At 47.0% G+C, this 15,955-nt stretch overlaps 1 protein-coding gene and 1 long non-coding RNA gene across 3 annotated transcripts in view; both read left to right on the forward strand.

The window, feature by feature from the left end:
* Nucleotides 1-5,392, forward strand: part of Tmhs (Tetraspan membrane protein in hair cell stereocilia) — a 173,484-nt gene extending 168,092 nt beyond the window's left edge. The window contains exon 3 of the mRNA XM_070538857.1: nt 1,244-5,392. Within this exon, the coding sequence (XP_070394958.1) occupies nt 1,244-1,479 (236 nt within the window). The 3' untranslated portion in view covers nt 1,480-5,392. The remainder of the gene's footprint in view (nt 1-1,243) is intronic.
* A 1,274-nt stretch (nt 5,393-6,666) lies between these two features.
* On the forward strand, nt 6,667-9,982 carry LOC139060070 (uncharacterized). Of its 2 annotated transcripts, XR_011514593.1 has the most exons (4): nt 6,667-7,002; nt 8,053-8,200; nt 8,303-8,518; nt 9,028-9,982. It is a non-coding gene; the product is annotated as an uncharacterized lncRNA (long non-coding RNA). The 2 variants fall into 2 exon arrangements; XR_011514592.1 differs by having other exon boundaries at nt 6,670-7,002; nt 8,303-9,982.
* The last annotated feature ends 5,973 nt before the right edge of the window (nt 9,983-15,955 follow it).

The raw sequence follows: 15,955 nt of genomic DNA on the forward strand, positions 1-15,955 counted from the left end.
GAACTAACTGGGGGTCAAATCTACGACCCCATCTCGGCACCGGAGCATCTAGTCGCTGAGCTATAGACGGGTAATTCATAATCCACGTAATCTACAATATTTGTTAACGTTTTAACTCATGGTGCACTATATTCATTGAAGCTGTTTTCAGGCAGGCATCCCAGAATGCCTGTAGATTGTCCGAATTACCGGGCGCGCTACACCTTGGCGCCTTCCTACGCAGCCTTGCGGCATATTCTTACGTCCTAGTTTCCTCTTTGAATGAAGTGACGAAACACAAAACAGGGTGAAAGGTTCCGTTACCCGTGGCGTGGCTTCGAAATATTTGACAAAGATTGAATTGCGGGCAGAAACTTAAGGGCAGCGTCACATCACGTTATCACCTGCATTACATGTGTTCGCAAACCCATCGTTGCGAGTCGCGGCACCAACGAAAAACAGTATCTAGAAGTACCGGCTTCGAAGCTCTGCAATAAATAACCGTCTTCGAAGGTTCCGCGTGTCGCACCTACCAGTTACACACGCGAGGTGCGGCGACACCGGCGCATGAGCTGTTATTTCTGGCTCATTGAAAAGCTTACGGTGCCGGGAGGCGACCTGCACCCATAAACGCAGGGGCGGAGACATCCTCCGAGGGCCCATTGTTCGGAACAGAATGAACTCGCCGCGCTATTTGTATCGTCGAACCCAACTCGTATGTAGCTCTGATTTCAACGCGCCCTTTGTCTCCCGCGAATGGGGCTTTGCCGCTCTCGTGTTCCTGCGTGACACGCCGCGACGTTCGCGAGGCTCTCTTGTAGGACAGGAAGGGTCGCTTGACAAAAGATTGTGACAGGACATGGTTGATGCGATATTATGGGTGAAGGAAAAGAAAGAAACGTTAGAAAGGAAGCGGACGTCGAGCGTGTGCGTAGAAAAGTATACCAAGTTATTTATGTAACCCGAAAAAAAAAAAGAAAAACGATATACGAAAGATAAAGAAGCATAATTCAAGCCGTATGCATGGTGCGTATGAAACGTAAGATGCTCTGTTTTTCCGTCTTCTCCTCTTTCCTTCAGTTTACCGAATTCGCCATCCTAATGGTTGGGCTTACAACAAACCTGAGCCCAACCAAAAAGCTACCGGCACTCTCTCCTGTTTTCCTTAAAGCCTTTCTCACTTCACAATGAGTTTGCCACTCACCTGGCAGCAGTGCAGTCGCTTAATCCGCGTTTTCCTGTCTGTCTGTGTACTCCGATGCAGGAGAGGTGAACAGCGCCTTCATGGCGGACAACCAGTCGACGGCGTCGCGCAAGTCCATGAACCTGCAGCCCGTGATGCTGATGCCGCAGCCCGGTGGAGGACTGGCGCCGCCGCAACACGACGCAGACAGGTTCTCCGAGTACTCGCACCGGACGACGCGCTCCAAGGGCGGCCAAGCCGCCGCTCCAAACTACCGCTCCGAGTACTCCACGTCCATGCACAACTTCCAGCTGTGAGGAGCGTGTGCTTGCCGAAGACGAGCGTCGCGCCGACGTCGGTAACGGCGAAGTGTAACTGGCGGGCAGCAAGTGGGAATCCACTGAGCTTGAAGAGGAGGAACTAGGCGGCACGAGAAGAACTGCATAAGTGAATAACGGCGGTTTGCGGTAACCGCGGATAAGGATGCCTGTTTAATAACGGTATTATTCGGGGCCTTCCTGCACGAAGCAGCGCCATCACCTGGAGTAACGTGTTCTTCTAGCCGTAAGCCGTCACGTGATATGCTTCGACTGCCTTGCAAATGTGCTGTGTGCTTCTGTTCAGCGACCGATTTGCGCATTGATGCCTTCTGCTTCTGTCGACACTTCTCGGACCCGTGAAAACGAGATCGCCGAGTAAAAAAAGAAAAAAGTAAAACGAAACCTTCCTGCGGCCCCAATCTGTTAAGCAGCAGAAGACGGCTCTGTCCTTGTAGCAGCGTGACGACGGTAGCTTCGACCTCGACATGCTCATCGGCAGAAGCGAAGGAATCACAGCCTCATGTGTGCTATCCAGGCCGCGAGCCTCCTTCGACATGCTTGGCTACTTCTTACCGGTTACCCGCGAGCCACGTCGCTGACTCAGCAAAAGAGAAGACCCAATCCAGGTGACAGGATGGCAGCGGCAGCTTCGTCATCGATGTGCCGCGAGCCCCTTTCGACATGCATTGCCATCTCGCAGCAGTCGCTGACTCAGCAAAAAGACGGCTATGTCCTGAGTCCAGCGTGTCGGCAGCAGCTTCGGTGATGACTTGTGCATAGGGCCGCAGCGGCGAGAGAATCGCTGCGTCATGCGTGGTGTCAGACGGCGAGTCTCCTTTGGCGCGCTCTCGCCGTTCGACCGCAAGCCCCTTCACTGACTCAGCACTGTGCACGATTGTGGTCCCCGCTTATGTCTTGATTCCTTCCTCGCCCCGGCCCCAAGTGTGTGTTGATTGTTGTGTGGGAGAAACAGCAGACTGCGATTTTCCCCGTGGGCGTTGTCTGGCCACCATACCTCAGAACTGAAAGAAAATGAGGTCTGGCAGTAGGAACTCGTACTGACTGCCCATTCGCCCGGCATATTTGTGTTTTCTCGGTTTTTCAGCGCTGCAGAGCAACATGGAGGATGAATTTTAGAACGCAAGCAAGAGCAAACGGCGCTCGCTCGCAATCCACTTCCCGTTGGATTGGCCCGTGGCGACGGAAGCCGCTGGCAGCAATGATGTTGTGGAAGTAACGGCCTAAGGTGTACTTTGATAAAGCGTTCAACTAGGCGTCCTAAGAAAAAAAATATACACAAGCTACAAAAAAAGAAGAGCAAGAACTCAGACAATGTTGAGTTGTGTATGCGTTGACTGTTACTACTGGAAGTAGAAGAGCGATGGAAAATTAGGCGAAGTTGCGTTTTTATGGAATCCATAGGTCTCGGTAAAGGCTGTGAACTTAAAGCCGGGTGTGAAGATGTTTGATCTTTGAGCCGTGATTCGCTGTACATAAAAGCGAAGAACAAGACTGAACGTTATCCTGAGTCTGTTCGAAGAGCGAAAGAGAGGAAAAAGAAAACCGTATTCTAATTTAGTGTGGTCACAATGGCAACAGCCTCACTGCATGCAGCATGTCACTAGCGTAAAAGAAACCCATACTCAGCCAAAAAGTCTCATGTGTACTTCAATCTCAGTTCAGAAATAGTAGGAGATGCTTAATTATAAGAATGAACAACGTATAGAATCTCCATACAGGCGCTTTAGCTCTGCTTTCTTCGAGTGCTCACCCTAAGCAAACCCTGTATTCTATGTAGGCTGAGTTGAGAATTTGGGGGAAAGTGTCTCGCGCTATTTACGCGTGCTCCGAAAAACCTTTGCCGTCGGGTGTAAGCTCCACAGTGGTCCCAATACGCGGCCCGATGTCGTATCCGGTCACTCGTGCACTGACTTGATGCGTACGCTAGGTCACAGCAACTGCGAACGGTTGTACGAGTGTCTAGCAAAAGGCACGAGACGCAAGCGAATGGGAAACGTCGGAAGCAAACGCATTGGTGAGAAGCATGCGAGTCATAGATCGTTGTGTACCTCAACTTTTGTACACGCCTCTTCCTGTAAACACGATTGTTTGGGCTGCAATATACAGTGTTTCTTGTGTAGTTACGTTTTCTAGCATTCTTTATAGCCGAGCCCGCTTTCACATGCGGCTTCTTTTTTTTTTAACTTTATGTGTTTTGCTACTACGACACGTCATTAGTGTTCACAGCGCGCTCGACTTTAATGTGCCCTGATCTGTACTTTGTGAACACAGAATACTGCTGTCTTGTTCAGGGAAAGCTGAACTTCCATGCTTAGACTTGTCACATATGTAAGACAGGGATGTTAAAAAATTTAACGAGTATATTTTCGTGTTTGTGTGAGCGTGTGTGCGAGTATGCTTGAGCGTTGATGCTGCTGAAGTATATTTAAGAAACACTGATGTCCAGAATTTATTATTTTATGTTTAAATCACACAAATTAGCACATACTGCAAGGCCTCTTACGCTCATACGCCCTAATTCTTGCTTCCGTCCAGCACCGTTGGAAGCTGTAGAAAGCGGTAGCTCAACTTTAGGCACTTCAATAGGTTGAACTGAGAAACAATATTAATGTATAGTGATGCTACATTCATGCCTATTTTAATGCTACATCGAAATAAAAAAGCAAAACGCCACAGAGACGGTCAGTGAGATGTAATTAGCTACACAAACATCTCAACAGTCAGAAAAAAAAAGAAAAGTAGATCAAATCGTATATTTATATATCCTCCGCACTGGAAGTATGTAGTCTGCAGCTGCGGACAAGTTCCAACACGCTTATTTATTGCAAACATGAAAATATTTGTAAGCACAGCCTGTATTCAAGTATGAATCAAGCTGAGCTCTTGTGAGTGTTACAAAACGTGGTCGAAAAATAAGAAGGTTTAAAGCAGTACACCGTCGTGAAGCGCTTAAATGCGTTATACTTTTTTTTCTTGATTGCCAGAAAGTTCATGTCTATTGCGGCAATCCATGCAGTGAAGTCATGATACCTTACTTTATTTTTTTTTATTAATACTGGAACGTTGATTTACGTTAATAGTGCTGTCCTTGCTTTCCTTTCTATATAGTTTTTCCTTCTCTTCATACGTTTTTTTTTTTTTTCGTTCTTTCTCGGCTCGGTGTAGCTGAGCGTACATGTGTGTGGACACCTCCTTGTTTCCGGTTACGTCTACCTTCTTGAGCAAGTATGAGTGCATCTTCTTGAGTATCTGTCCACTGTAAAATACCACATCACATTATTGAACCGAAAACTTCATCGCGAGGCCACGACAAGAGCACAACAACGAGAATATAAGTTTTGCCAAACTTGAGTATATATGTAAATGAAACAGTGTGAACTCGGCCTGAACTGGTGCATTGCATAACTTATATGTCCAAATATGTGACGTCTCACAGCGGCCGGTCTAGCTGCAATGCATTTGTGCCAGCCTGTATGAACGAGGCGAGAAAAGGCTTCGATCGTTCCAAGAGTAGAAGCCCGTCGGCGAGCGTGTTGGCGGAAATGTGTGAACCAACGTGGCCAAAGAATTGCGCTACGCAGGTGTGTACGCCCCAAGCGTGTTAACCATTTGCTTTTTGTGTGGGTGCTGCGTAGACCGATATGAACGGTGGAAGAAGAATGAAAACGAGTAAACACCTTGTATAACTCGACAAAACACACACACGCGGAAGATATACGGAGAGAGGTATGAGACAAAGAACTGTTGTCGATACCCCAACAGGTGTATCTCTGGAGAAAATGTGAATTAACAGTGACGTGAGTGTGCGGTTGTGCTTTTTGTTTATCTGTATACTAATGTACTTCTGCGCTGTGTCCCTCGAATTAATAAAGTGATCTTATAGAATGGAGGTCTTCGGGATTGTTTGTTTTCGTTCTGCAGCGCAGTATGTGTGGAGTCTCTCAGTCTCAAATGACGAACAGCTTTTTCTCTCTTTTTTTTGCGCTTTCTGTAAACTGGTGCGTGGCGAACAATTTTCCCGTACAATACAACGGCACTGAAAGAGCGAATCCACATTCTGTCGCCGATTGACGCGCTGTATTCTTAGAGTAAGTTTAGCACGAAGCAAACAGCTACACGTGCAAACAAAACACTGGACGACAGGTAAGCTTGTTGTTCGTGTGGTCGTATGCTTTGCGCCTGACCTAATGTAAGCAAACAAGCGCCAACCAGCGAGAACTACAAGTTTCTGCTGATGCATTGGAGTGCAGTGAAAACCGAAGGTCGTGTCTGCTATGCAAGAACGAAAGTCCTCAAAACAAGAACCGGAAATCTACGTGCTGCTTTCAATTCTTCTATGTCTCACTTGCAATCTTTTTTTTTTTTCCATCCAACTTTGCCCAGCTTCACTGTTTTAGTTTAAAGTGTCAGAGTCAACAGTGCGAAAACCAATCCGAATTCAACGATAATTCAAAGGGCAGTCAATACAATCCAAATACAAGTCAACAAAATCCGACACGAGTGACTCTCTCGTTCATGCTGCTGTGAAAAGCAAAATCTCCATTTGTGTCGTTGGACATACAAGGCAGGCATCTTCTGTCCATGTCGTGGCATGGTTTAGAGAGATACAAACTTCAAGAATAACGATTTAAACGATAAGCTGGAAATGTTAGCATGTGTATTCTGTTTTATCCAGCAACCACAGAACTATTTTTCGTTTGAGATATCGCCTAAATTAGGCATCTTGTGGGTAGCGCACGCGACGACGCCCAAAAATATGGAGTCACCTAACCACGCATTATGGAAGCGACGGTGACCTACGCAGAACTGACAGATAGACGACCATTGCCAACGAGTTGGCCGCCTATTTTCGCCGTCAGCCTCATGCCGGCAACAGCGGGGCACGCTCGATAGTCAACTACACTTTCGCCAATGTCCTACCAGGCCAACGAGAATCCAGAGTTGGAGTAACGCCGAATACCCATATACGACCGACGCAGCGCACTCACCGCACGTGGTACAGATTAATGAGCCGAAATATCGGTTTTTGCCGGAGAGAAACACTTTTCCTGCGACATTTAAATTATAACCGCACGCTACCAGCTCCGCAGCTCAAGTGGGCACGATATCGTATGTAAATATCTTCAGTCAACGTCAAAAAATTATGATTCGTCAACCGTATTCGCAACTCCAGCAATTCATGCGACACCTAGCGGCAGTAGGGAGAAACGAAATACAGAGGTCCAGTCGCCGTGTGTGCCGTGGAGGCTGCTGTCGCGGACGGAAGAATGAAGCTGCTAGCAAAGAAAAAGCGAACGGCCAAGCAGTTCTGCTGTGTTCCTCGGTGCGTGCCAGCGAGATGGAAGGACCGCGATATTTCCGTTCACGCACTTCCCTCCGAGTGGAAAGGCTGAAGCCGCAGAACCAGGTGGATCGCTAACCTCCGCATCGGCAAGGCTGTGACGCTTACAGTGACTGTTTGCTCACGGCATTTTGCACGGGATAATTTCTCCTTACCAGGTGAGACACTATTGTGAACTCGACCCTAATGCATGACCATTGTGCGTGGCCATTATACATGTCACTGTGTCACCTTATGTAAACACGTTTCGCATTGCGGGCACTGGCGATTGGGATATGCATTATTTGCTGCATATGTTAGCCGCAACGCGAAATTCGAGCACAGGTTCGAGACCTGTCACAGCGGTTTCTCCGAGGAACGTCTCTTCTGCACTCGTTAACCACATTGGCTGTAATTAGAGCTCATGTTCGACGCTTCACAGCGGTTTCTGCGAGCAACGTCACCTCTGCGCTCGTTGGCTACACCCGGCTGTAACTCTGGAGGCTTTTGATGCCCAGCACGTCTCGCGCAACTTATACGGGCGTCGGAGATTCAAATGTTTACGAATGATGTACTAGCAAGTTCGGGAAGTGTTGAGTGTAAACGTGCCACGTATGTGGCATGCTAAAGCGGAATAAATATGCGTGGTGCGGATGAACTTGCAGCACAGGCGCACTGCACGCGGGCACTTCCCAGCGCGACTGATTACGAATTTGCCACTTGCACTTGAGAATCTCTGACGTGCTCAAGAGTGGCCATATGACACTGGTATTTCGCACCGACGGCGAGCCTATCGCGTTCATTGCAGAAGTTTGCCACTTACGCGACAGCCACATGTCAATTTTACACGCGTTTGCTAGTTTCGAGGAAAATTTACGGCGTCCGCCGTCTACTGACGTGTCGCATATGTATGTGCAGTATTAGTACCTAAGCTAGCTTTATCTGTGTTATTAAATCATCCCCAACTCAGTGGCATAACTACTCCGGTCATGTGGTGGTGTTTGCACCTGTGTACTTTGTGTTATGAGCAGCTTTCAACTACGTTTTGCAGATGCTACATTCGGTGTACATCGTTGCATAGCCTTGCACACTCAAACCGTGCTTCATTTCCTTGCAAATGCTTTTTTATAAATATTGTGGCTTTGTTTCTGAGGTAAAAAGAAAAAAAATTCTGGGTGCAGCCCATATTGAGGCACAACAAAGCATAAACAATTCATTTATTTTTTCAGATGTAGCATGTCAAAGACAGCGGCTGAAAAAAATGCAATACCAACTGAAAACCTGCCAAGGACGTCATGTTATGATGAGAACAAGGATGCTCATATGAAAGAGCTTTCACTGGCAAGACTTCGCCGACGTGTGTATCGGTCAGCCAGAGTAAGTTAATTTGACTACATGGTGCAGCACTTATATGCTTATGGTACATACACCATGTCTACAAGCATGCAATAGATGTCAACACCTTTTAATGCATTACAGAATGAATCAAGCAAAGAAACTGTTGCCTCCCCATTAGAAGCAAAGGTGTTGCCCCATGCACCTGTCAGCACGACCACCATGGTAAATTGGCTGCCTGCAACTTGTGCACACATTGCTTCACCACTAATTCCTTGGGATTAAACTCTGACATTGCAGGACGATCTCCCATCCCCTGACCGCAACAGCATGGACCAAATAAGTGACAAAGGAAATATGGTAATTTCTTTTTGTATATGTATGTGTTGTGGTAGCTGTCTTTACCTAGACGGTGGCATGCTTTCTGGATTTACATCGTAAAAGCATTGTAGCACGTGGTGTGTGATGGGTGCACATTAATTGCAACTTGTGCACACATTGCTTAACCACTGGTTTCTTGAACTGAACTCTATCTGACATTGCAGGACGATTTCCCATCCCCTAACAGCATTGACCAAAGCCTTGCAAACACCATAAGGGACAAGGACATAGCAAATATGGCAATTTATTTTTTCTATATATTTGTGATGTGGTAGCTGTCTTTACCTAGCCGGCAGCATGTTTTCTGGATTAATTCGTGAAAGGATTGTGGTGTGATGGGTGCAAATTAACTGATGCAAAAAGCTTGGCTTTCCTACTTCCAACATTGAATTTAATACACTGACGTGCATTATTGGAATGACAAAAAGAAGCTGCATTTCGCGTCAGATATGTCAGACATTACAACTCTTGCTTTTGTTTTGTGACAGGAATGTGCTTGCCAACCTGGCCTCCAGACATTAATGGCAGAGTACTCAAGAGAAGAAAAAGACGTGGCAAATTTCCTACTAGAAATGGCTTCACGGACAAGGCTTACAGAAAGCAAGGCTGCCCAAGTGACATCGGGTACTTTTCCACAGAAGTTTGTGAACACGATAAATAGTAGCGACGTAAATACATTCACAGGCCTGCCATCATTCGATGTTCTGAATGCTCGTGTGACGTGCTACACAAAAATTCATCCACTTTCAGGACGGCACCAGTTATGTGTAAAAACAGTTGCATTGACATTGGTGAAATTGAAGCATATTTCCACTGCATTCTTGAGTCACCTTTTTAACTGTTCTCTAACTACATGTAGCAACATAATTGCAGAGACTGCTCAGTTGATGTGTGAAATTTTAAAAGTAACTGTGGCTGTGCCACCAAAAGATGAATTCCAGTGGCGCGTTTGCATATTCGGCATTAGGTGATTCACCTGAAGTCGTGCCATGGCTGGCGATATTGCAAGTAGCCTGTATTGCATAGAGGCATTTGTGCGTGTGACCTTGGCTCCATCAAAGCGTGGCGGCCTTGAGAGTAAGTGCAGTCTTCTGTTTGGAAATCCAGCATTTTTTATGCCACTCAGCCACTTCATACTTTTCAGACACGGTCGTTGCCATGTGATCTACATGCTGCACTTGTTTGCATTGGCCAAACCTGCAGACTTCAACTTCAACACACTTTTTGTAAATTAGCAATGCACATTCTTTTGCAACTTGTATTCTTCATTGAAGTGCTGATTTACACTACGCATTCTGATGCAAGTTTTCATCTTATGGTATTCCGAGATATTTGCAGTTCACTTATGATCTGTGTGCATAGAGTTGTGGTTATTCTTCAATGGCGGTTTGTTGTCCCTTTCCTTACTTGTATTTTTTCACAAAATAAACCACATGCACTCAATATTTTGTTCACTGTACTTGCCTCATACGTTTTACTCAAGCCCATTTTTGTTGCACTTTTTAGCATATGAGGGTATATCTGGCCAAACAGAACATGAGAAGTAACATGGAACAGTGTCAAACCTGCATACGATGAGTATTTAAAAAGTTTGGCCACCAGAGTTGAGTACTCTGAAAGAATGGTTTGATTCAAATGACCCCAGCTGGTATATGTACCATAATTTATGCTTCTTCCCAGTTTGTTGAATACAGTGCAAATGGCTGTCCTGGGAAGCATAACTAAACCACTGGTAATACAACATGGGGAGACACTTGTGCAGACTTAACATCAGTGAATGATAATTATTGACCTCCAGAGAGCATATAGAGCTGTCCTTACTATCAACATATCAATAAATGGAAAGTAAGTGACATAAAAGTTTAACATGCACTTAAAGCACTTAACAAACACTTAAAGGGGCACTGAAACGCTTCCGACTGATCATAGTTACCTCACTACAAAAGGACACCGCCTGCTGCAAAAATTTTTCGAATCATTGAACTGTAAGCGGAATTAGTAGTTATTGCACTGATGCATTGCTTTCTCCTTTCGCCTCAGCTAGTGTGCTGGAAGCTACACGGTGCGTGGCAAGGTAGCAAGGTCCTGGTCAAGTTTTTTTTTTACACATTGCTACTTGTGGTTCAGGCATGTGTGGCACTCTCTAAACGCGAGATGGACGCCTGGAGCTACATCACTTACAGAGACCAATAAATACACACGGCTGTCTGATCGTCCTGCGAACAGAGCTTGTGGTGGTCGTGGTATGTATATCATGCGGCATGCCAGTTTCAGGGCCCCTTTAAGAAGGGCACTAACAAAGACAACAAAAGTTGGTTTCATGAGTTCTGCCTGAGTCGCCACTGATATCACGCAGTTGCTCGAGCACAAATTGTGAAACAATAGCGTATGAGCCATAGGAAACGAACAGTCATGTCGGCAAAAAAAAAGAAAAAAAGCAGGATATGTATTGTGATAGGTAACCCCAAGCGCCACAGCACAAGGTGAAGCTAAGTTGCAGTTCGGCACATAATAGGATCTCTTCTGCTTACAACGGTGCACGCACATGAACATTCCGCTTTACTACGATCTTTGCACTATGAACAGCATTGAAACGCAATGTAGAGACGAAACGTTAAAGGGACTGACAACTACACCAAATGTTCCAGGATAAGGTGCCAGGAGAAACAGCCGAGATGTGCTTGCACTTTTGCGACAATCCAGCAGTGCACGAACACTTTGCCTCCACGATCGATGGGTCCCGGAATGCGTCGGCGATTCTCACCACAATCTCGTGCGGGTCCGCTGTCACGCCGGAGGTTTGCACACACGCGCGACCACTTCTACTTAATTACTCTTTGTACCACTGGTGCCGACTAAAATGAGGTGCTCGACGTCCACTACCCGTTCTCCCCCCACAAAACAGCGCGAATTAAAATCGCAGTGCAACAAACTTAATGTTTTCACCAAGGAAAGCGTACGCGGGGACCTCCGTAAAGCCGCCATACTGCACAGTGTAGCCAGACCGGGTCAGGCTCCGCAGCGCCCCCTAATGTTGATTTGAGTTGCCAATTACCCGGGGAGCTGCGGCGGTTCGAGAAATATGGGATCTACAAGCTTGCTGGCTGCATTGGCTTTCTCTATGGCATTGGTATTGTCAGCTCCATTAAAGAACAGTCAGAAGCAGTGACTGCGTCGCCACTGCCGCTGGCAGAAAGGGCTTTCTTCATTAAGAACGTATTGTGCAGTAAACTGTGGTTTGCTGCAAGGGTAGCTCTCCCGCCGTCACCAACAGTTCGAGTAGTAAACTCACTTATTTTCTCATGGTTCTGGCTAAACAAGTCGCAATACGTAGCGCAGCAATTTTTGCGTCTGCCAAAATCCAGTGGAGGATGGAGCTTGCCGTGCATAGTTACATTCGGTAGGATGTTGTGCACTAAGTGTACATGTGATCTACTTGATGATGATGAGTACCCTGGTAGGCCACTGCTCCTTTATTGGCTGGGCCATTACCGTCGAACGCTTATGCCGCAGAGTACAGGCAACTTGCTTCCGACGGCGGTAACGCCAGCACCGCAGTATGCGGCGGCTGCGCGCTTGCAAAGCCAGCTTGTACAACTAAGAATCACAAAGTGGCGTGCGACACCAGTTTCCAGGCTTTGTGAAATGTTGTGTGAGACAGCTGTACCTCCACGGACAGCTACTACACAAACATGGACAGCTGTGCTTTCACCTGATTTGCCCTCTCAAGTGAAGGACTTTCATTGGCAATATCAGTGGGGTATTCTACCTACAAAAGACAGGCTTAAACGCTGGCATATGGTAGCGAATGATAAATGCATATATTGCGCACAAACAGAAACCAACGCGCATGTCGTAAGGGACTGCGTTGTAGCACGCACCTTCTGGAAGCTAGTTGCAAGAATGTTCGGAATATCCATCGTGCGGCCACCACAGCGCCGGGATCGGTTTGCGAGTCTCGTCTACTACAGCGCTAGCTACATTTTGTGGTGTTTCCGTAACATCGCAGAACGATCTCGGCAGACAAATAGAGCAATGTACCCCAGATTGCGGAAACTACGGGTGTTAATATGGGGTCATCTTGAAGAACAGTTGTTCAAACTCGGTGGAGGAGGAAATAACTTTAATGTGTCCTGAGGAACCCCTCCCCGCCCACTCTTGGTTTAGTGGGCGGCAGGGGTCGCGGGCCGCACCCACGTTGGGACGGGAAGCCCGTGAGCCTCCGCCCTTTCGTGAGCCCTCTGGACGGCCCGGAGCTGGGTCTGGTGGTCGTCGCTTTGCAGGGCGTCCACCCAGTCTTCTTCTTTAGTGAACACGGTGCCGCTTAACGCGGAGCATTGCCAAAGCATGTGCGCTAGCGAGCAGTAAGATTCGCCACAATCCGGACATTGCGGCTCTACTTCTGGTGAATAACGGCTCAGTCTGCCTCTCGAGGGGAACGACCCCGTCTGAAGCATTCTGAATATCGATGACTGTGGTCTAGTGAGTTTAGCGTGGGGGAGTGGGAAGGTCCTCCTCGACAGCTGATAGTGTGTTGTTATTTCGTTGAAGGTGAGCAGCGGGTCTCGGTGCTCCCCTCCCTCCCCGCCACCTCGCTCGCCACGATCGCCGCGGTGCGTGAGTCCTCGCGCGCGTCCGTGCGCCAGCTCGTTGGCGTTGGGAAATTCGGGGTGCAGGTCGGCCCCCATGTGGGCTGGAAACCATTTGACGAGGTGCTGACCCGCGGCTCCCTCGCTGCCGAGGACGGCCGCCGCTTCCCGGGATATCGAGCCCGAGGCGAATGCTCTTGCCGCCGATCGCGAATCTGTGTAGACGTAAGGACGTTCGGGGTCTCTCATTGCCATGGCTATTGCCACCTGTTCGGCCACTTCGGACGTTACCCCCTTGACCGATGCTGTGTTAATTATTGTGCCATCCCAGCGTACCGAGACGGCCGCGTACCGGTCGCTGCGCCCATACTGGGCCGCGTCTACAAATGCCGCCAGGCCCGGGCAGTTGGCGGTCGATTTCAGCAGTGCTCGGGCCCTTGCCTTTCGGCGCCCCTCGTTGAATTGCGGGTGGACGTTTCTCAGAAGCGGTTCTACCTTGAAAGTGCCCCTTACCGCCGCGCTGAGCGCAATCTTGTGTGCGTTGCACTCTGCCTCGGCATTTATCCCTGCTTCTTCTAGGATGCGCCTGCCGGCCCTGGTGGTCGACAGCCGCACGACCTGTGCCTTGGTCTGCGCTTCGATGATTTCTGATAGTGAATTGTGGACCCCTAACCGATCGAGCTGCTCCGTGCTTGTAGTGATCGGAAGACCTAGCACCCTTTTGACGCTCTTGCGCATCAGTTTCTTCGCCGCTGGTCTACGCGGTACATAACCGTCTCCCGAGGCAAAGTCTCTCTACAGCCAGAATAATGCTCAATTCGGTTGCCCGAGTTCAGGCTGTGTCAGTATGTGCCCCGAGTACCTTTCATAAATTCGAGGGCGACAATAATGCTTTTGCGTGGATGTGGTAATGAGTTTTGTTGTTGTTGTTGTGTGTGGCAAAGCCAGTGTCAAGAAGACACCATTTATTATTTCATTTGTTAATCTTTTTTGTTTACATCAAGTATGATGTATTACATGTGATGTACCTCATACTGTACTTTTCGTTCCTACCACTGTTGTAAGTGTGCCTACGGGTGAATAAATTTCCTTTTCAGTCTGTCGCGTGCGTTTATGCGACCCGTCTGTCAAATCGGCGAGATTATATTTGTCCCCGAGAGGGAGGAGGATGGCGCCTGGAGGTGAAGAAGAGAACCGCCGTGTTCACGCTCATTCTGCTTGAGCTTCGACGCCGCGGTGCTTGCTGTGTATGTTCGCGGCGTCTCTTCTCTGCATGTGTTGTTTAACGGACTGAGACTAATTTTAATGCATTAGGAGTCTACTGAACTTCTCATATTATTAAGTTACTCATATTACCTTACCGGCGCCAGAGGAGCATTCAGTAGCGGAGGGGTGTGTGTGTTGGGAGGAGGCATCATAGTAAGACAACAATAAAGGCATAAAAAGAACCGAACAAGAAATAATAATACAAATGCGAAATTGTTAACGCAAGGCAAAGATACAAATTATGCATCGGAGAGAAAAATAACAATGCACGTCCGCTGGCGTTATGCGTCCATTTTATGGCGGGAGGAGGCATGGAGACCGCGGCTCAGAGTTTGTGAGTTTACCACACAAGAAATAATAAATGCGCCTGCCGTGTGTACGCCCACTATAGAACTAATTGCCTGTCGAAACGAAATGTCCAAATCTGCCCAGAAGCTCTTTCTTTCAATTTTGGATCTGCCGTAGGCCAAGTCGGAGACTTCCTATAATCTTTGCCGGGAAATGCAAGGCACACTGTCGACCAGGCCACCCATACAGTAGCTGCCACAACGTATGTACACTGTAGCAGTCAGCTGCCTACTTAAGCCTAGTGTCCATTCCCTTATGAAAATGACTGTTGAAATATTGTTGGCATATTGTTGACGAACTGTTGACTCAATAGCCTTTCAACAATACCTCAACAATTATTGAAACCACAGAGCACTAATTCAACAGTAAAGTTGTTGGGCAGTTCACAACAAAAAAGTCGTTGACTAAATTCTGTTGGTATAGTGTTGAATAGTATTGAGTATTATTGAGCCATTGTTGAGTAGTTTTCAACAACAAAGTCGTTGACTAAATTCTCTTGATATATTGTTGAATAGTATTGAGTATTATTGAGCTAATGTTGAGTAGTTTTCAACAATAAAGTCGTTGACTAAATTCTCTTGACGTATTGTTGAAAAGTATTGAGTATTGAACCATTGTTGAGTAGTTTCCAACAATAAAGTCGTTGACTAAATGCTGTTAACTTATTGTTGAATAACACTGAGTCACGAGCAATATTGAGTTTCGAAGTACATGTGAAAAACACAGGCACATATGTATGTGTGCGTCTTTTTCACATATATGTTGCTTTACTGATCACTTAATCACCATTGCATATATACAGGGTGTTGTTTCACGTTACTTGAACCATAGACGTATATACACGGGTTTCAGCTAACTTCACTCAGAGTTTAAAAATATGCCGATGCACCATAAGACGATGCGACCAAATGCATGTTGCTCACTCTTGTACGTGTCACGCTATTCTTGTATTTTTCCTAAGTAGCTAACTAGTCAAGAAAATTAGCCATTCTGAATGAACAAAGTTAGGCGAAAAATTCCAATTAGAAAGTTCTAGAGCACTTTGCAAAACGTCCGATTAGGCAATTTCTAACTTTCTATCTATTAAGTGTTAGTGTTTTTCAGCTTACTGCGGATGCCCGAGAAATACAAAAAATATCACCTGACATACCCGCTTGAGCGCCGTGCGTGCAGCGCTCCCAAACGAGCATACCATCGAGCAGGGTGTGTTGCC

Source organism: Dermacentor albipictus, chromosome 5, assembly GCF_038994185.2.
Source record: "Dermacentor albipictus isolate Rhodes 1998 colony chromosome 5, USDA_Dalb.pri_finalv2, whole genome shotgun sequence".
Lineage (NCBI taxonomy): Eukaryota > Metazoa > Arthropoda > Arachnida > Ixodida > Ixodidae > Dermacentor > Dermacentor albipictus.